Here is a 21,852-nt window from a genome sequence, read left to right on the forward strand (position 1 = left end):
GGTAGAGCCAAGATTTGAACCCAGACTGGGCACCAGAGCCTAGGCTCTTCAACACCACTTTCTACTAACATCTGTAATACTGATTGCATTATTGATTAAATTCATTGGTACAAGGCACCATGGGTAGTTCTTCAGCAACAAAAGATGTAAAAATGTACAAAACTACAGATCTATGGCCAATTAATTTTTTTATAAGGATGCAAAGTCCACTAAATGGGAAAAGACTAGTATCTTCAACAATGGTATTAGGACAACTGGATATCCACATGCAAAATAATGAAATTAGATCCCTACCTCACATCATCTGCAAAAATGAATGAATCAATGAACTAAATATAAGGGCTAAAACCAAAAATTCTTAGAAGAAAACATACTGAGTTGGAACAGGCAATGAATTCTCAGAAGGAGATGACAAGCAGGCAATTCCAAATATGGAACCATATCTCATGAGAAAACTTGGGTTGGGGAAACTCAAGCTTTTGGAGTTGATAAAACTGCAAAAAGATAAAGTATACAGAAGGAAGAAAATGGACATACAATAGACTGATACTTTAATTCTAATACAACACACATGCTTAGTCAACAGGTTTGTAAAATTTTAAAAATTTATTAGGACTTATTAGTAACACAATTACACAGAATAACGTTCAGGAATTCATCAATGGTGATCACCAATATGTGCTTCTTTGTAGCTTTTTAACAATATTTCTCATGATTCAAATTTATTCCTAATATAGTTGAATTTCATACAAAGTTTCACAATGTGAATATTACACATTGGCAAAATTAATGAAAACATATCTTTCATGAAAGGCACATAAAGAATTTAAACACACAAAGAATTTTGATAACTGAATTTCTTTGCATGACAGAGAAGGAAAAAAAGAAACAATCTCCCAAATGAAACAGATACAAATGCAGTTTTGGTAATCCATACACACACATATTCATATATGTCAACAAATACAAAATGACTGCACATAATTAAAATTATAAACAACTTACCAGCAATTACTAAAAGACTTTTTTCAAGATGAGCGATGAAAGGAGGGTACGGTGAGAATGCTGTTCATTTTGCAGAAATAAGGGCACAGAGACACATGATGAATAAGCAAATTAAAAAAATGATTCTATAAAAGTTCAACATCTAGCTGACATATAATAGTTATAGTACATACACTCACTGACTTTATTAAGTACTATTACTCTTTTTCTTTATTAAGTCATATTCCTCAGAAATAATAGCACATTTTAGGAAGAAATCATATAGACTCAAGCCTGTGGAGGAAATCTGAATCGAAGAGGAAAAAGTAATTTTAGCATAGTGTGATAATTAAATTTGAAACTAGTTACATATATGAATTTAAAGCTTTCATTATATCAGCAGTAGATTATTCAAAGCTCTTTCTTGCTCCATTCCAAACAAGGAACTAACGTGTATGCTAGGTACAAGGGATTTCCCAAAGGAAATACACAAATGAATGTCTCAAAATTCATTATGCTAACAATTTTTGGACCACAAAAATACTCTCAACATCTACCGGAACTTAGTTATAAATAAAAATGTGGTTATTTAAAGTGTATAAAAAGTAATCTTGGTGTCGCCTTTAAGGCAATGCATAACTACCATCCAAATATTAAAATTCAAAGTGAAAAGAAACCAACAGAATAAAAAGTAAGAGTATATAATAACTATAAGATATCCTCAAAAATCTGAAATTTTAGTTTTGCAAATCAAATCTAATGTAGAATTAAAGCAGCATGCAGTCTGAAAATTAAAATTAAAATGTGTACAATGTTTAAATAACTGATCCAAAGGTAGGTATATTCATCTGCATTAAGAACATTTCAATAAAACATAATAAATTTAAAGGACAAATCATGTTATTAAAATAGTCTGTGCAATGTTTGTACAAATAACATTTTTATGATTACATGTATACGTATGACCAGGATAAAGTTTTCAGTGTTTCCTAATAGCAGTTACTATACTCAAAAATTTACAGGACACGAACAAAATAAAGCTGTTTAAAACTGGCAAACATGGTAACAGTTTGTCATTAAGTACAAGGTAATTAATATTTCTTTTATTTCTATTTCCATCACACTAAAATTTTAAATTGTCACTCTTAAAGCATATAAGTAATGTGAAAAACTAAACTTATAAATACAAGTATACATACATTTGCATATTTACACTTATGCAGAAATCATCAATACACTAGAGTCCAGTTTTAACACTGTCCTTCAATTTCTACACTGCAGGACTATCTCTCATATTTAAGAAAGATCTTTCAACAAACAAACAAACAAACAAACAAACAAAACAACTTTGGTCAGATCCCAGATACAATTCCTATAAAATACATTCTGTGTTGCTGCAAGACTCTAGTCTAGAGAGATCCACATATAAATACTCATTTGGTTTGAAAAAATGCATTTTACTATTAACTGCAAAACTTAGAAGAGGCCACAATCTTTTAGGTTATTTTTTATGATGACATCTGTTACAGCATCAAAAACAAACTGCACATTCTTAGTATCTGTGGCACATGTAAAGTGGGTGTATATTTCCTTTGTGTCCTTTCTCTTATTGAGATCTTCAAACTGACATTGAATATATGCAGCTGCCTCTTCATATGTGTTTGATCCTGAGATGGAAAAAGTAAAGAAACACAATATGAAAAGCTGAAATGAGTATACTGCTAGGCAAATGGGTCTTAAAATATTAAAGTCAGTTACATATACATACATATATATAATATATATATTAAATATACAGACTCCATAATTGATTTTTCCCTTCTGGAACTAGAGAAACTGTTTCTTCTAAATGAAAAATACCAAATGCTAACTATGTTTTGATGAATATAAGTTACCACTAAAATATAAACATCTTTAAATGGCATACAGTGTTCTCCATGTTCTTTATTCCTGTCTTGATCCCAAATGTCAGATTGCCATTTTTCTCTTATTCTTTCCTTATCCTCTACATCCCACCACTGAACCACTCACAGTGCCCTACTGGTGACCTGCTATTTCAGTACTAGCCCAGTGGATGATCAGTATATGCTAACTGAATGATAACCAATATTTTGTTTCCCTTTCCTATTTACACATTAGCATATCTCATTCATTTTTGTTTATTCAAATACTGTACAAGGGTTTACAATGTAGTTTAGCATTATGAGGTTACAAAAAAAGTGAATGGCACATTCTGCCTTCAGGTTACTCACTAAAGACTTCTTCTGAGTACAAACCCTCCAGAAATTGTTTGGCAGTATTTAAGGCAAATTAGAGAAATGCTGTGTGACCCAACAATTCGGTTTCTAGGTGCGCACCTGATAGAACTATATGTATATATACATGAGAAGACACAGAATGTTAACAGAAGTGCTCTTTCTACTTTAGGAAATAATCTAAATGCTAATCAATTGTAGACTGGCTAACAAATTATGGTATATTCATGCAATGAGCTGCCATACAGTAACGAGAAATGAAATAAAAGGACTACTGCTGCACACAATAACATGGATGAATCTCATAAACATACAGAATAAAAGAAGCCTGATACTAAAGTTTATGCTATATGATTCTATCTATGTAAAGTCTGAAAAGAATAGAAATTATTAGTAAGGACGAAAGTCAAGATAATGGTTGCCATTTGTGTGGGGGCGGGGGATAAGGGGAGTGCAGCAGTATTGATCAGTTCATCTGGGATCCTGGAAATATTCTATTTCTTGACCTGGGTGGTAGATATATTAGTATGTTCACATTTACAAATGCATTGAGCTTTACACTTATGCTGAGTACTTTTCTGTAAATATGTTATACTTTGATAAAATACATATTTGAAAAAAATGTATTTATTTCAGTTCTCTTTTGTAATACCCCAAAATTATCTGCCTGGCTTACAAGATCCCCTATTCCAAAACTGCAGCTTGCTCTGGGTTAAGAAGAACCACCCCCCTGTGTTGCAGTAGTACTTCTCCTTTACTCAATCTCTCATCACCTCTAAATGTGTTCACAATTGGCAGTCCATGTAACTTTTCCAAAGTAGCTGTACTGGACTGAATCATGTCCCCCATAAAGGCACGTTCAAGTCCTAATAATTCCCTGTCCTGTGGGAATTAAGTCATTTATAAATGGGATCTTTGAAGATCCTATATGGGTGAAGCCAGATTAAATCAGGGTGGGCCTTAATCCAATATGACTAGGGTCATTATAAGCAAAAGAATTTTGGACACAGAAAACAGAAGGAACAGGAGGAGACAAAAAGAGATGGATCACCATGTGAAGAAGGCAGGGAATGACTGCCAGCAAGCTACCACCAGAAGACTACAGACCTTGGAGAAATCATGACTTGTCAACACCGTGAGTTTAGATTTCTACCTGCCAAAATTGTGAGAGAATAAAAACTACTCTGGTATTTGTTATAGAAGCCCTGGCAAACTAACACATTAGCTAAATCCAGTAAGAAAATTTTCCTTCTAGTACTACAGATACACCCTATTTTTCTCTTTTATTTTAGAGAATTCCAAATTCTCTTTAGTGTTAGGTCTTCTAAAATAGAATGAAATTTATTCCATCGGTCCCCACCTCCAATTATATCTTATATACCACCAATACAATGCAACGTGACAAACATGCATAGGAATCCTGTGCTTAATGTACCGTGACAGCATAAATGATATAACTCATTGTATTAGGGACAAAAAGTTAACAAAACTAGAGTCTTCAAATAATGTTACAGGGGAGTGGATGTAGCTCAGTGGTTGAGTGCCTGCCTCCCAAGTCCGTGATCCTGGGTTCAATCCCCAGTACCTCCTAAAAAAAAATAACTTTACATAGTAAACTCTTTCAAGTTACTAGCAGACAAACATATCCTGTATAAATCAAATCTTATTTTATTTTATTAAATCATACTAAGCTTGGCTCTGAAATTCTAAAGCAATAAGCAGTTTCTTGTTGGACTGAAGAGGCTGATGCAACCTCTAAATTAAAAATACATTTTGGAAGGAAGCAGATGTGGCTCAAGCAATTGGGCTCCCATCTACCATATAGGAGGTCCAGTGTTCAATACCCAGGACCTCCTGTGAAGGCAAGCTGGCCCATGTGGCGAGCTGGCCCATGTGGAGTGCTGGCACAGGAATGCTGGCCCACGTGGAGAGCTGGCACAGCAAAGTAATGCAACAAAAAAAGAGACACAGAGGAGAGACAATAAGAGATGTAGCAGACCAGGGAGCTGAGGTGGTGCAAGAGAATGATCACCTCTCTCCCACTCTGGAAGGTCCCAGGATTGTTTCCTGGAGCCACCTAATGAGAATACAAGCAGACACAGAAGAACACGCAGCAAATGGACACAGAGAGCAGACAATTGAGGGAGGGGGGAGAAATAAATAAATATTTTAAAAAAACCATTTTGGAGAAACAGCTTATACTGAGTGCATAATTCTGTTAGCTCTATATATCCTGGGTAGCTAGCTAGATTACTGTACTGCAAGAGGTTAAAAAATATATATATGTGAATGAATTAATGAACATGTTCTGTAATCTCAGAAAAGAATGGCAAGGGTGGGAGGAAGGAGAAAATGTGACTGATACTTTCTAACATGATGGAACTGTCATAAATAAAGGTAAGTACATATATAACCAGATTTTGAGATGAAAGAACTGGAGGTTGTTGACATAATTAAAAGAACGCAAGAAAGACAAGATTTGAGAAAAAAAATAACATGAATTAAGTTTGAGTTGCAGGAACTAGAAAAACACGAATGTGTTCAACAAACAGAGGCTCTAGACAAAAGTCGGAGTTAACAGAATTTAACATAATGAGAATATATAGGCATATGAAAGGATAGAGAGCAAAAAGTATTACATGACTGCAGATGGAATCTGGTGAAATGTCAACAGATAATCTAAAAAGATGAAGAGGAGAAGAAGGTAGGAGTAGACAGAGAGGTAGGAAATAAACCAAATGAGCAGTGTGGAGGCTGCACAGAATTATAGGAAGCAGTAGCCATAGGATTTAAGAATTCCATCAAGAGGCAAAAGAATCAATACTTAGGGCATATAATGGGGATTTTAAATTAAAATCCTAACACAGGGAGTGTGAAAGACTTCTGGATATTCATTTGTGCAAGGATTGTGAGACAGGGATTCTAACTAATTGGACAATATAAGCAAAATTTCTTGACCACATTTTAAACTGGCAAGGTAAGAGTTAAGAAGTATAGTCTTGATTGCTCTGAAATCCCTCTAGGCATATGATATTTATGATTTCATCTACGTACAATGGTGACATTAATTGGTAAAAAATGGCTACTTCATATTAGGGAAGGATAAAAATAATTGGAAGGATAAAAAGATAGACCCAAGTAAGGACAAAACTGAGCCACCTTGGTTTTGGATAACTTCAAGCTTGGAAATAGAATTAATTATAAGTAATTTTATTCCTAATAGGCAGTGAAAATGTTAATGAATGAGTAAAGTGACATGTCACTATGACTTTCAAAAAGAAAATGTTTTAAAATGAACTTGCATGAAATTATTTTGTACCGAAATATAACTCTGTAATAATTAGTAGTGTGACTACATTTATCAAAGAAATCCCCCTTTTGGTTCCAATGGGAATCTAATTAGAAGTGGCCTAGTTGCTAATGGCCAGGGCTCAGGTGACAGAAAGACCTGGGTCTGGATTTGCGCCGTCGCTTCATGAAACCCCACAGTTCTCACCTGTAAAAGCAAAGCCATTACTAGACAGTAATACTGCCTGTCATACAATTTTCTCAATGAAGAATGACTAAAGTTTTCTTTTTAATGAAAAAATTCTTGAGACTGCTTTTTTAAATGGAAGGATGGGGTGAGGATTAGTAACTTGTATTGGTGAGCTAAATAAATAAATCCTTCAGAATATTTAGATTTATAGATCATATGACCACTGGTAGTCAAACCTGTTTTTAGGCACACAGTTCTTTTTGTTAAAGTCTTATTCAGAAACCCAATATGTAAAAGAGAGGAAAGCTGAGTTACTCTAATCAGGGAAGAGGTTGAAGTGGGGTTTATAAAAATTAGTAGCTCTGATAAAACGTACCCACCTGCCACAGAAGCCCAAGAGGCTCTCCAAGGAACTAAACAAAACTATAACCAATGTTTTAGGCCAACTCCTGAGTTTACATACAGAGGGTCATGCCTTGTTGAAGATCAAAGAGCTAATTTTGGAAAAGCCAGGACTGTACCTCAGGTCTCCTTTTCTCACTTTAAATTTTTACAGTAGAAAAACTAAAGTACTATTAACAGACTTACTACCAACATTTGAATTTCTCATGAAAATTACCCTGACCTTCTGAAACACAAGCTGCTTCACTGCTTCCATCTTCATTTCCCTCCCTTACAATATTTTTCATGTTCCATTTTAGGAGCATGTTGCACTGTTATTGTTCCTTTTGGGCTTGCTTTTTTAAATAAGTCTGTCTTTTAGATTAGACAGTGAGCAGAGGTCATACTATATTTATTTTGCATTACATAAACCTGACACAAGAACTGTTAACTGGATGAGTTAACCAATATTTAAAATTTACAAAGACTTGGAGTCACCATTAAGCTATCTAACACTTTTACCATAAAATGAAATGTTATTTTCAGTAATCTCATGGACAATCCAAAGAACTATTTGTAAAAACCTTTTATAATGTGCTCAAATACAATTTGATAAATAATTTCTCTTGAAGGTAAGAATTTCTAAGCCAATGGATTCAAATCAACAACTGAAATCTTATTTTACAAGAAATTTCACTTAGAAATATTTGACTTGACAAGTTTTCAACAGAAAGTAAAATACCTGCATATTCTGGATAACATATAGTGAGAGGGCTCTTTCTGATTTTCTCTTCAAAGAGATCCTTCTTGTTTAGAAAAAGTATAATAGATGTATCTGTAAACCATTTGTTGTTACATATGCTGTCAAACAACTTCATGCTTTCATGCATTCGATTCTGTAATAGAAGAATACAACAGATTTGTCACCAATGACAAGGATTTTAAGGAATATCACTTCAAAAAAGTGTTCAAATGAAATCAAGCTCAGTCAGTTGAAAAATAAATAATGTATCACAAAAATAAATGTCTGCCATTTCAAAACAAGCATGTTTGGCTTTTAGGAAAGATTAGTGTCTGATCATCACTCACCACTTTTTATATTCAACCAGTTATTGCTTAGTGCCTACTATGTGTCACCCTGCCTCAGGAATGGAGTTTTCTATTAAAAGATAAGCAGAGCTTACTAAAAATTAATAAATTAAATAGAATAAGCAGGACTAATTAATCCTAACATGGTATTTTAAGGAATGATACTTCCAGTTCCTACTTCTTCCCTTCAATCTATGGGTTCAGAATGTATATTGCTATATTTTATGGTGCTGAAATAAAGGAAATTAATATATGGTGTTCCATTTTACCTACTGAAATATAATTGAATATAACTGATTTAAAAATATAAAACTGATATTTCTACATTTTCTTCAAATTTGTACTAAAGTTAATTTACAATGACAAAAGTTTTAAACTACTATTTAAAAAATATTTTCCCCTGGATTTATGGCACATTAGAACACATCTAAAAACTACATGGCAGCAGCAAAGTATAACATATAGCAAAGATTATTGAACTGGCAGAAGTAACAAGTTAAGAAATGTAGGGAAGCAGATGTGGCTCAAAGCAATAAGGCCTCTGCCTACCATACCATAGGGAGGACCCAGGTTCAATTCCTGGGGCCTCCTGGTAAAAAAGAAGAAGATAAAGCGTGCCTGCGTGGCAAACCAGTGCCTGCATGGTGAGCTGAGTGCCTGTGTGGTGAGCCAAGTGCCCATGTGGTGAGCCAAGTACCCACACAAGTGCCTGCATGGTGAGCCAAGTGCCTGCGTGGTGAGCCACGTGCCCACGTGGTGAGCCCAGTACCCACGCAAGTGCCCGGACAGTGAGCCAAGTGGTGAGCTAAGCGCCCATGCAAGTGCCCACACGGTGAGCCGAGTGCCCAGGTGAGTGTCCATGTGGTGAGTCAGTGCCTGTGTGGTGAGCTGAGTGCCTGACAAGTGCCTGCATGGTGAGTTGCATGCCTCCATGAGTGCCTGCATGGTGAGTCAGTGCCTGCACAGTGAGCCACGTGTGCCTGTGCAGCAAGTAGAGTGCCTGCGCAGTGAGCCAGTGCCCGTGTAAGTAAGTCACGTAGCAAGATGATGACGCAACAAAAGAGAGATGAAGGGGAGGGTCTAGGTGAAGTGCAGCAGAAACCAGGAAGTGAGGTGGTGCAATTGACAGGGAACCTCTCTCCACATCAGAGGTCCCCAGGATCGAATTCTGGTGAATCCTAGAAGAGAATGACGAGAAGAGAAGACAAAAAGGGAGAAACAGATACAGAAGATCACACAGAGAATGGGCACAGACAGCAAAAACAACTGGGTGGGTAGGGAGTGGGGAAGAAAAAAAATTTTTTAAATCACATTATTAAAATAAAAAAAAAGAAATGTGAAGCTTGGACTACTATGGAACTAACAAGTTTTATCCACATAAATTTTATGTGTGGCTATCAGATACAGCAGATACAATGTTATACATATAGGCCTGAGCTGAGCTGAGCTCTTAATCTTTCCTTTTTCTCAGGATCTGATTGTGTATCTTTGGTATATGTCCCTTTTAGTATGCAAACAGAACAGTGAGAGGAAAGAGCCTGAACTTTCAAATAATTCAGGCATGAAAAAGAATTTCTCAAGAATTTTCCAAGAAAAATTCTTGGCAACATTTTCAAATCTTCATATTTCATGCTCAAGCCTCAAAAATGATTCTACTTGCCATTTCTTCATCTTCAGCTAGAACCAAGTCATAGTCACTGAGTGCTACGCAGAAGATGATTGCAGTCACTCCTTCGAAGCAATGAATCCACTTCTTCCGCTCAGATCTTTGTCCTCCCACATCAAACATTCTGTAAGAGGAAAAACAATGAGTTGACATCTTATTAAGTGTTCAAAAGCTCTAAGCATTTCTGTAATGTCAACAAAATAGCTCCAAATAGCTGGGAAATGTGGTATGGGAAGAAAGGAGAAAGCACTTTATGGGAGGAAAACAATATCACAAATTGGTTTCAGCAAAGGCGGAGGGAAAGTCTGCTTATTTTTTTTTTTTCTATTTTATTGGGAAGGACATCTCTCAAAAAAACAAAACACAAACACTCTCAAAAAAAACCCCAATACATTCATTAACATATGAGAACATTTAGCACAGAACATTAAAGCAACTACAAATGAACAGACTGCCAACTGTGTATAAACATTAAGAAGTCACATGGAACAACTGGTAAATATTAGAGTACATTTAATTGGCCAAGGTCACAGAATGTTAGAGGCAGAGGTCACAGCCCCTCTTCCCACTACAAAATGTTGTTTTCTCTCAAGAGACCATAAGCAGGATTTTGACAGAAAGAAGAAACCATTCCAGGTAAGAAAAAGTGGAGCAAGCAAGACAAATTCAGATAGGGAAAAACAAGTTTGCCTAAATGGGATAAAAGAAATGAGAGTTGAAATACGAATGGGAGGTCTGATTGAATAGCCTTGAAATTTAGAGTGAAAAGTTCAATTTTTACACAATATACAGTAATGGACCATGGTAGTTTAGCCAACATGGTAGTAAGCAACACAATCTAAACACTATAAAGACAATGGTCTTTCCCTCTTTGTTTCTTATAAGAACTTACAAAGTTAAATTAAAAAAAGTTGAAATCTCATAGATTCATTATGCAACCTAGAAATAACTAGTTATATAACTGAAAGGCGATGCAAATTGGTACATTTTTAAAGGCTCCAGTTATCCAGACAGTGCACTAATTAAAATAGTCCCTATTTAATTCTCAGGCAAAAAGAATTTTCCCTACAGAGCAATAGTGACCTATAAACCAAGTCTAAGTACATCAACTGGTATTGTTTCTTTTATCATCATTTAAGTGGCCTTCATTCTATCAAATGAGCTACTAAATTGTTCATTAGGTTTAAGTATGCTATATAACAAAATGATTCTACCAGACAATAAATCACTACCACAAAATAAAATGGTTATATACAAAAAGGACAGCTGGTAATAAAGATCCTACAAAGAGAGGAAAAATGAATTAAAATTATTTTTTATTTGTTCAGTAGTTTATGACCACAATTTGAAAAAAATTTTAATGAAAAGATAATATATTTTAGATAACTTCTCTGCTGAAATGTCATACATTTCCTCACCACCAAATATAAAATAACCCACTGTATCCCCATCTCACATTTTCTTCGTAACTTGCTTAATGCTTAAGTTTTTCTCCATAGCAATGATCACTGCCTGAAATGTTAAGTATTTATTTCATCTCCTCTTCCCCATGGTAAAAATGTAAAGACAGTCTTTCTCTCTTTTGTCCTCCAGAACTGAACACACATTAAGTACTTATAAATATTTGTTGAGTGAATGAATGAACAGTGCCTACAGAATACTTTAAAATACTTGCAAGGAACAATAGACTAGCTTTGCCATGTTGAAAATCTAGATAACCACTTAAACTGTGGGAATGTTAAATATAAAAGAACTTTACCTTAATAATCAAGTAATTCGACTATGGAAGAAATCTCTACAATTTATTTAATTATTTCATGAACTAGAAATGAATGAAGGTTATTCCTCTGTTGGTCATAAACATAGAACATTTCTTCAGTCTCATCCCCTGAGTCTCAAATGTTACTGTATCTCAGAATCCCCAGGTGGGTGGGGCTGCTGCTGCTGTTCTAATCCATCAGTCAAGGGGCAAAAATGACTGAGAACTGCTATTAGAAATGATGTGGACCATTGACCATGAGGTGCAGTGGTCCTCAGAGATGTATTCACCAAATGCAATGAATGTCTCATGATGTTGGAGGAGGTTGTTGTTATGGGTGGAGGAGTGGGGTGAGGGGGGTGAGGGGTATATGGGGACCTCATATTTTTTTAATGTAATATTAAAAAAAAAAAGACAAACATTAAAAAAAAAATGATCCAACTGTGCTTATTAACATTACGAGAGAGCTAGATGAAGAAAACTAGAAGAAATACTAAGTTTAATATTGCTTTTATCTTCTCTGAAAAGCTAGATTAGAAAGTACAGAGAATGACTGTTTCAGACAGACATTAGAAATATATTATGTACTGCCTTGAAATTCGGGACCTATTACCAAAAAAAAAAAAAAAAAGCAACCAAAATGGCACAGAAAGTACAATATAGTGTCCTTCATTTGAGAAGATGAGAAGATGACTTCTGACTAGCATCAAACAGGGAGAGAATTTGAGTTTTCTTTGAATTTTTTCAGAGGAGAGGGAGCTATTTCAGATTCTGAGAGAGGCTGACTTATCATTTGACTATCACCTAAAACTATACGTGACCAAAACTGATCTGTACAAAAAGCAATTTGACCATATATGCATATTAAACCCATAAATATGACATTGTACCCCAGCCAATCATACATTTATCTACTATAAAAGAAGAAAAATTTGTTTTATCTTATGATGATAATTTTATAATTATACATGGAAAGAAAGTTTTTTTTTTTTAACTCTTTGGCAAAAATATCACGTTGATTCTTAAAGTGAAATAATCCACCCAGCACACACTGTCCATAATTACCTAGTAATAGAGGTGATAATAGGAATTCTTAGATTATAACAGATCTATTGCCACATTTTGGATTTAATTGCAATCATGCAAAAAAAAAAATAAGTGAAACAGATGTTATATCAGCAGTTAAAAACAGATTTAAAAAGTATAACATGAAACACAGCAAGAACTACAAAATGATGAACACAGTCAGATTTCCCCAGAGAATTATTCTAAATACATTTCTGCTCTCATTTACCTAAGGCAGATTTAACATTATGGAAATCACAAAGTTGGCACTATAAATTTGTGATGACAGTAATTTAACAGAATTCAAACCCAAAATAAGACAAAGTTTATCTGAAGTTCCTGACAAACCTATGTTTATCTTTAAGTCAGTAAATGAAAACAGTGACTAAATATGCCCTGTCAAATTATACCTCATCCAAGAAGGCTAAATAGAGCAATATAAATAGAGTTCCTGGATGTCCTACAGTCAGAGACAACTTTATTGAAGTCCAGTACTTGCTTGATGTTGAAATGGCAACTTTGAGAAACCTAAGCTGGAAATGAAACATACAGTCTGGAAATGAATGTTTAAGAATAAATGTAGCCATGATTAAAAGTGAGTTTTCAGGGACCAGATGTAGCTCAAGCAGCTGAGCACCTGCTTCCCACATGGAAGATCCTGGGTTCAGTCCTAGTATCTCCTAAAAACAAAAACAAAAAACAAACAACAAGCACACAAATGAAAAACCAACTCAGGAGAGTCGATGTGGCTCAGTGGTTGAGCACTGGCTTCCCACATATGAGGTACCAGGTTCAATCCCCAGCCCTCCCTGGTACCTCAAAAAAAAAAGTGAATTTTTGGATGGATTGTATGGTGTGTGAATAAAATTTTTTTAAAAAGTGAATGTTACAGAGTTACAGTGCCTTAAGTATCAAATAACTGACATTTACAGAATTCTCTCCTTTACAATATTTCCTTTTAATCAATAACTCATTTTATCTTTAAACTTCCAAAAAGTGGTATGACTGAAATACTCACTGTGTTAAATACTTTAACCAAGTTTGTCTACTTACTTAATAGTGGAACCAAGGGTCTAGAATCACTATTTCCTAAACCCAACTCCATGCATTTTCTTCTCAGACTACACTGGTTAGAATTAAACCACTGTATGAATATAACAATTTTAATTTGCTTTAGAACATAGTTTTTAAAACAAGGTAAACAAACAAAATATCAGAATCTAAGGTGCATGGAATTAAAAAAAACAACAATAACCAGGGAAACGGACTTAGCCCAGTGGTCAGGGCGTCCTTCTACCACATGGGAGGTCCGCGGTTCAAACTCCGGGCCTCCTTGACCCGTGTGGAGCTGGCCCATGCGCAGTGCTGATGCGTGCAAGGAGTGCTGTGCCACGCAAGGGTGTCCCCTGCGTAGGGGAGCCCCACACGCAAGGAGTGCACCCCGTAAGGAGAGCCGCCCAGCGTGAAAGAAAGTGCAGCCTGCCCAGGAATGGCGCCGCCCATACTTCCCGTGCCGCTAACGACAACAGAAGCGGACAAAGAAACAAGACAACAAGACGCAGCAAATAGACACAGAGAACAGACAACCAGGGGAGGGGGGGGAAATTAAATAAATAAATAAATCTTTTTTAAAAAAACCAAAAACCAAACTTTAAAGCCTTATTCTAACAGTGAAATTCCTTATAATTAAAATCACCTCATAGTTTTAAGTTTAATATGACAGCAGTCCCCAGATCAGATATCTCACATTATATAAAATCCTGGTCTTGTGTTTGATCATTTAATACCCTAGAAGCAGTAAGCAGACTAAAAGAAGGTAAATGATTGCAATAAGAGATAGTGCTAGCAGCAAAAAATGTCCACTGACAACTTGATAAAGCATGAAAACAGAAATAAATTAAAAGCAGATGAAAAATTGTACAATGTATTAAAGTACAAAGTTATATGGTCAGATAATTCATTATGATCTGTATCTCTATTTAAGAAAACAAGCAATGTTTTGATTAGGGTGAGTGAGGTAGGCAGAAGCTGCCATGGAAATAACTGAAATTAAATTATAGCCCTCTGGAAAATTCAATTACATGAACCACTGAGTGTGAGATAAATCAGTGACAAATAAGAGCAGCAAATGTATAATACTTAAACTACTTATTGAAGTAATCAGAGGTATAGTTGCATATATTTAACTGTGCTTACAATTTGTAATGAGTACTTTTATGAAGTGACCTGTGATTTTTATCTTTGACTAGGAATCTTTTTGTAAAATGTTGTCAGAAATTCTGCTTTATTATCATTTCAGTTTCAGTGTATTAGAGTTCTCTGAAGCAGAGTCTAATCTATAGTGTATATTATCATAAAAATTTAATCAAGTAATGAGGAAGAATAAAATAATTTCAATAACAATATGGGAAGTATACTCTACTTGCAGTTCAAATGCAGATAATCACTTTTTGATAACTGAATAGTTGAGAAGTTTTTTTCCTTTTTTTTTCCATATCCTTCTAAATTTTGTGTTAGGAAATGGGTGGGGGAAAGGAAAAGGCTCAGGGGAAACATGCAGTCTGGTGAACTTTGAAACTAAACAAATAAACCAAAATTTTCAACTAGATATAGTCTGAAAAAATATAAAACAAACACATAATAACATATTTTCCTATCTACCATATTGCTAAAAAATTAAAACTTATAAAACATGGAATATAAAAATTATCAAAGTTTTCATAAAAATAAATCAGACCATAAATGATTTTCTAATCCAATTTTTTAGGGACAACTGGACTCTTCTCAGTTTGAGTCAACATACCCATAAAGTTTTGCAACTATAAGATGGCCTCAGGCTGATTCACATGAGTAAAGCTCTAACCTTCCTAATTAGATGAAAAAGAGAAAAAAAAATCTATCTATTAAACTAAGAAAAATTATAAAAATAAAAACTATAAACCAACACCTTATTTAATTCTAGCATTTTAAATATTTTTATTTCCCAGGTCATATATTAGTAAATATTTATTTGATATAGGGAATATGTGGGTCTACATAAGATGACTTATCATGGGTATATATTAGGCACTGCCTCTCAACTGCCTTTTTGTTCTTAACCCCTTCTGCTGGGCACACAACTGGCACTTAGGAAATGCTATATTTTAAATGAAATTGAATTATGGAAAATTAGCAGTTTTTAAACGGGAACTTCTGCCAGCCTCTTTATTTAGCTTCAACATACTGAGACAAATAATACTAGGGTGGGAATATTTTAAGGTCAAGTAACGTTACAGTGGTCTAAGATTTTTATGAAAACAAGTTTTGTTTTGGTAGAAAACCTTGTGATGTTAAATTACCTTTACCTTTCTCATGAACATATCCTTATATGGGATATACACTCTTTTTTTCCAAGATTTTACTATTAATGTTTTAACTAGAATAAGGTGAATAGAAATGAGGAAGAACAATGTGTGCTAAATGGCAATTTTGTTTGGATGAATAATAGAATTAGTAAGTGAAGGATTTGGAAGAAGAAAGTTATGGTGCCTATAATCAGGTATCAGATGGCAGCGGACTTGGCCCAGCGGTTAGGGCATCCGTCTACCACATGGAAGGTCTGTGGTTCAAACCCCAGGTCTCCTTGCCCCCGTGTGGAGCTGGCCCATGCGCAGTGCTGATGCATGCAAGGAGTGCCGTGCCACACAGGGGTGTCCCCCATGTAGGGGAGCCCCATGCGCAAGGAGTGCGCCCCCGTAAGGAGAGCCACCCAGCACGAAAGAAAGTGCAGCCTGCCCAGGAATGGCGTCGCCAACACAAGATGACACAACGGAAAAAAAAGAAATACAGATTCCCGTGCTGCTGATGACAACAGAAGCGGACAAAGAAGCAGCAAATAGACACAGAAGAACAGACAACCGGGGTGGGGGTGGGAGGGGGGGGAGGGAGAGAAATAAATAAATCTTAAAAAAAAAAAAAAAAAATCAGATATCAGATGTCCTGGAAGGGGAAAACAGATTAAAGTAACTAACCAGGAAGGCCATATAGATAAAACAAGAATCCACCAATTAAAAGGTGGTTGTGCTTAAGGCCAGCAGTTTTTCTCATACCTTAAAAATTTTTATTTGTTGGAAAAAGAGAAAGGCAGTTCCACAAATTTGTTTAACTGAATTTCTGAGTGAGTTAATTATAAATGGAGGGGACTAGACAAAATGAACACTAACATCCCTTTCATTTCTAAGACTACAAATCAGTATTCCTGCTTAGAACCCAGCAAATTAATATTCAGTACATATTAAATTCAGTGAACATTTCTCATCATGAAATAGTAGAAACTTCAGCTCTCTACAAGTAAAAATTCTCATGACAAATTGGAAAAAATACCCCTCTGATTCAACATTTCCATAAAGAAGCATATATTCTATCAGGAAAACTTTGTCTCTCTTTTTTCCTTCTATTTCTAAAGCAATATATTTTTTTTACCTAAAATTTATAAATCAGATGTTTCAAAGCTACTCACTTAAAATGAAGATCTTTGAAAGTAAAATGGGTTTCAACAATTCCTGTAGTTTTCACTCTAGTTCTGAGAACATCTTGTTGAGTTGGGATATAATTTGTTTGTGCTATTCTGTCCAAGTCATTCAAATAGCTGAAAAAATAAACAAATAATCAAAAATCCATGCTAATAATTCATATAGCCAATAAAAATTATCTAAAACAAAGAATAAAACATACTTGGATACTTTCAATATTCTAAATTACTGAAAGATTTAAAGTTTCTGAATAATAATGCAATGCAACCTTCTTTAAGCTTATAGCCTATACTACTCCAACTGAAATAAAGTGTTTATACTTTTCTGGCCACAAAAAAATTATTAGTATTTTTTAAGTGTAATCTGCTTCAATTCTCAAGAATAGTGATTAATAAATCTCTTCACTGGAAAATCATGGAGAGTAATGATAACATTTTTTAAAAACCACTCAAAGTAATTATATACCATGAGTTGGTTTCTTAAAATACATTACACTCATTCTTTAGCTCTATGTCTATGCTTCAGACACTGTCATTTTTTGAGGTTTAAAACATCTTCATTTTTGAACATGTAGCAAGGGAACTTCTGGCCAGAGGCTAAATTATGCATTGTTCCTTTTCAACCAGTCTTACATTAAATTACAAGAGAACATTACATATACTCCTTTACTTTGCACTTTACAGTGCTATAAATCAGAAAGTAGATTATTTTGTACCAAATTATATGGTAGAGTCAATAACGTCATACAAAGTCTAGGTATGGACCTGAATGGTTAATGAAGGATTTGTGTATAGTGAGGGGTATAAGTAGAAAATTGAACTACGGGACAGAGAGAAGAGAATATCATTTCAGAGAAGCAGTAAAACAGTATGGATGCTGGAATACCGTGTCTTGTTTCTCAGAGAATAAGGTAATTAACAGGTTATGTACAACTTTAAAAGAGAAGTCTGGAATTAATCCTAGGATAGGATGAATGTGAGGAGCATCACTGCAGTGTATTGTAATACCACAGCAAAATGCTAAAAGAAAATTTAGAAAATAAATCTAGGTCCTGAAAAGCACCAACTATTGCAACATTAAAATGATGTTATCCTTTGAAACTGTTACTTAGCCATATCATCATTTAGAATAGGATTTTGCAAACAAAAGCTCAATAAATATTTGCTTTGGAGTTAGAAAACTACCCAAACACTGAATTAATAACAATGTTTTAGACAGTTAAGTCTATGTAGGTAGTATTGATAATAGAATACACAGAGATGATAGTTTAAGTTAACTGTACTACATTTACTGCATTGAAAATAATCTTGTCTAATATATGTTTTGGTGATAATACCCCAGTACTTTGTGTTTTTAGTTCCATATATAAAACTTTATATTTTATTGTAGAAAATCTGATTTAATAAACAAACAAAATGGCCCGGGGCTTCTTTTTATTAATCGTTCCTTTAAAACCTCTTCCTTCTTTGCTTAAATCTGCTATAGTCCTTCCAATAGTCTTTAAAAATAAAGCACAACTGTGTTTCAAAATGACAAAACTGAAAAACAGATTTTGTGTAAATCATGCTGTTTTGAGGGATCACAATTTAAAGTGTAAGTTGTTGGCTAGACAGTCCTAATGGGTAACTTGCCAGCATCCCAGATCAAGAACTCAGATAAAAGAAGTCCTCTAACCACCAGGGAAGAAAAGATTACTATGACTTTCTTTGTTCTTGAAAAAGGGCTCCTTTACTGACATCTTTTTTTTAAACCATTCGTATAGTAAGTTTATTTACAAACACATTCAATATGCTATACAAGTTTAACAGAGGTTGATCTGTATTTCAGGATTGAGTTTCTTAAAATACTCCTCTTTGTAGCTGTTTCCTGGGTGAACTAAAACATCCTTATTTCTTAAGCAGTTGGTGTCTTAATTTTTGTGAAGCAAATCCACATCCAAAGTACAGAATCATCATAATTAGTAACTGCCACTTATTTCCCACTGAAAACGGCAAATTCTCCCTGAACTCTCTTCGTAACGGCTCCTGCAGACCACAGAAGTTGTGGACCCTCACATGCTTCTGCCCCATGGCACTGTTGAGGGCTTTGTGACATCTTAAGGACAGAACTACCAAAAATGAAATACTGGGGAGCCAGAGCAATGCTTTTTCTCAAAGCATGTCTAAGCACTGTATAGGGAAGTAAGGGTCTTGGCCAATAAACTAAGGAGTCCAGGAAGTCTCCCTATATAAGGAAGAGGACTTCAATCTACTGTCCCTGAGAGGTACAACATAATTGTTGAGATAGTTCTTTTTGCTGGTTTCTGCTCAGAGCAATCTTCTCACTGTAACAGCAATTCCCATTTAGGCCTTTCTGCAGATGCTGGTGGTGCCAAAGCAAATAGTATGTTCTGAGTTCTTGCTGAAAGTAATGTTTCTAATTTCTCTTCTAGCCTCGGTGAAGTTTGGTTTATTAAATCACTCACTTATTCCCCGAGGCCACAATGAGCTAACTGTATGTGTCAGGCACTGGGGATACATGTTAAGCAAAAACTGACCTTTTTGAATTTACAGTATAGTAGCAGAGATAGAAAATAATGAAATAGTCTCAAACTAAATATAAATCTAATAATTTCAAAATAAGCGGAAATTTGTGAATGTTAAGAAGAAAAGGTACATATTACGAGTACATGATACAGTGAGGCAAGGACCTACTCAGTGGGGTAAGGAGTATTTCCTTATAGAAGTGATGACATCTGTTGGAGAGAGAGGCTACATTTTCAATAACAGTATAAGTTGCATATATGGAGGTAAAATGCATATATAATAATATATAGGTTGATATAAGTTTAAATGTCTAAAATACAGATTAAGAAGCAAAGTTATAAAAAGATTGTGTGGGTCATACAATAATATATATTATTCATTCCTCTATCATTCACATAATCGAGTGCATATACTGATATACAACAAATGAGAGGCTATAAGATAATTAGGTCCTCAGAAACCAAACTCCATTTTTTCTCATTTACAAAGAATGTGTATTTACCTAGACTTTCCAATACCTGTCTTCTTCCACCTAACCCTCACATGTGTCCCTAAAAGCCAAAAACTCTGTCAAGAAAAAGCAACAACCTTGGAAAGTAAAATGAGTGTACAACATGATTTAAGGAGCATTTATTCTACACATATATTTGACACTGTTGAGTATGCATACCAATTAATGGACACAAATACATGATTTTTTAAAAAATTTTATGCAGATCACCAAACAGAAAGCTCCCCAATTAGGTTTTATTACAACTTTCTGGGACCATAACCTGGAAAATCAGGTTAAATTTTTCTCCCAAGAACTGTGCTCAGATATTTGTAAACAGTGTCTAAAGCAAAAGAGCACATGCAACTGACAATTTTCAAATGTACAACTATGTTACTCACTGAGAAAGTACCTCGGGAACACCATACACCCCTTCAAAAAGTCCCTTTTCAAGATGCCTGTCTTGGGCAATTAATTCTTCTCAGGTACCACTGTTATAACAGAAAGCACTTCCAAAATAGCTACCCTTTCATTTGTCTTGCCCTATCCAAACTACAGAAACATCCAAATTCAGGGTGAATGTTGGGAAGTTCCAATTCCTTTCTTGTATATGTACTGGAAACAGTCCCATCCTGCATGTTTTAATTAAAATTATATAAGCAGAATCTCTTGAGACATTTTTGAACACAAAGGAAATAACAGCATTACCATGTACAAACAGAAGAAAAGACAAAAGTTTTCAAATATCGTCATCCTGAGTTGTACAAGAATGTGTCAGGCAATTCTGCAATAAAATTGACTGGAGGTATATTTGACTTGCAAGTAATTATTCATGATAGTTTAGTTCTGAAGTTATGATTACTTACTATGCTGCAGAATCATTAAGCTGGTACTCCCGGGATCTGTTGAAACAGGCTTGTACACCACTATCTTTCCACAATCGCTTTATAACTCCAGCAAGTTCTGCAGTCATAAAACCCTCTTCAGCAGCTCCAGCAAGCACAAAGAGTTGGCGGGCATCATCCTGAACATTCAAAGGCCATTTATTTTAAAAGTACAAAAAGGATATCACAGATAAAAATCCAAATATAATAATGAATTTCCTTTATGTTTTTTATTGAAGCATTGTAACTTTCTTTCCTTTAAAGTACCACTGAAAAACTGATTTAAACAAAAGAGCATAATCTTTAGACATAATTATGTTTTGTGGTATTAATAATATCTATCAAGTTACTAGGAATCTCTGGAAGAACAACTATCCTTTCAGCTCACGAAGGGGATGCATTAACCAAGTATCCAAATGGTTGTGCACTGAAAATGATCATTTTTAAGAAAACAGAAGAACCACCTATCTTACCACTCTACAACCAGCCCCCATAAAAAAATCTTTATTCTAAGAAATACATAATACTGTCAGAAATTATTTTAAGATAGAATCTAATTATTAGCTTTCCAATGCATTTTATAAATGCTAAATACATTCAGTGAGAGGAGAAATCAATGTAGAATAAGCAAGAATAGAATCACAAAATGGTATGAGATTTTTCAGGAGACATTAAATTATACATACATTAAAATCATTCGGCCAGTGGTTGGAAGCAAGTGCTTGTTAATTCAAGCAAAGGAAACAAAACACTCAAATATGCAAA

The 21,852-nt window shown here is 34.8% G+C and overlaps 1 protein-coding gene across 3 annotated transcripts in view; it reads right to left on the minus strand.

Moving 5' to 3' along the window:
• Positions 1–587: 587 nt before the first annotated feature.
• GNAI1 (G protein subunit alpha i1) overlaps positions 588–21,852 on the minus strand; it is an 84,692-nt gene continuing 63,427 nt past the window's right edge. For all 3 annotated transcript variants that reach the window (XM_004473386.5, XM_071215194.1, XM_071215195.1), the window contains exons 4-8: positions 21,070–21,227; positions 17,176–17,304; positions 9,848–9,977; positions 7,841–7,994; positions 588–2,651 (exon numbers count right to left, since the gene is read on the minus strand). In XM_004473386.5, coding sequence (XP_004473443.2) covers positions 2,461–2,651; positions 7,841–7,994; positions 9,848–9,977; positions 17,176–17,304; positions 21,070–21,227 — 762 coding nt within the window. In that variant the 3' untranslated portion in view covers positions 588–2,460. The remainder of the gene's footprint in view (positions 2,652–7,840; positions 7,995–9,847; positions 9,978–17,175; positions 17,305–21,069; positions 21,228–21,852) is intronic.

This window comes from Dasypus novemcinctus, chromosome 5, assembly GCF_030445035.2.
Source record: "Dasypus novemcinctus isolate mDasNov1 chromosome 5, mDasNov1.1.hap2, whole genome shotgun sequence".
NCBI lineage: Eukaryota > Metazoa > Chordata > Mammalia > Cingulata > Dasypodidae > Dasypus > Dasypus novemcinctus.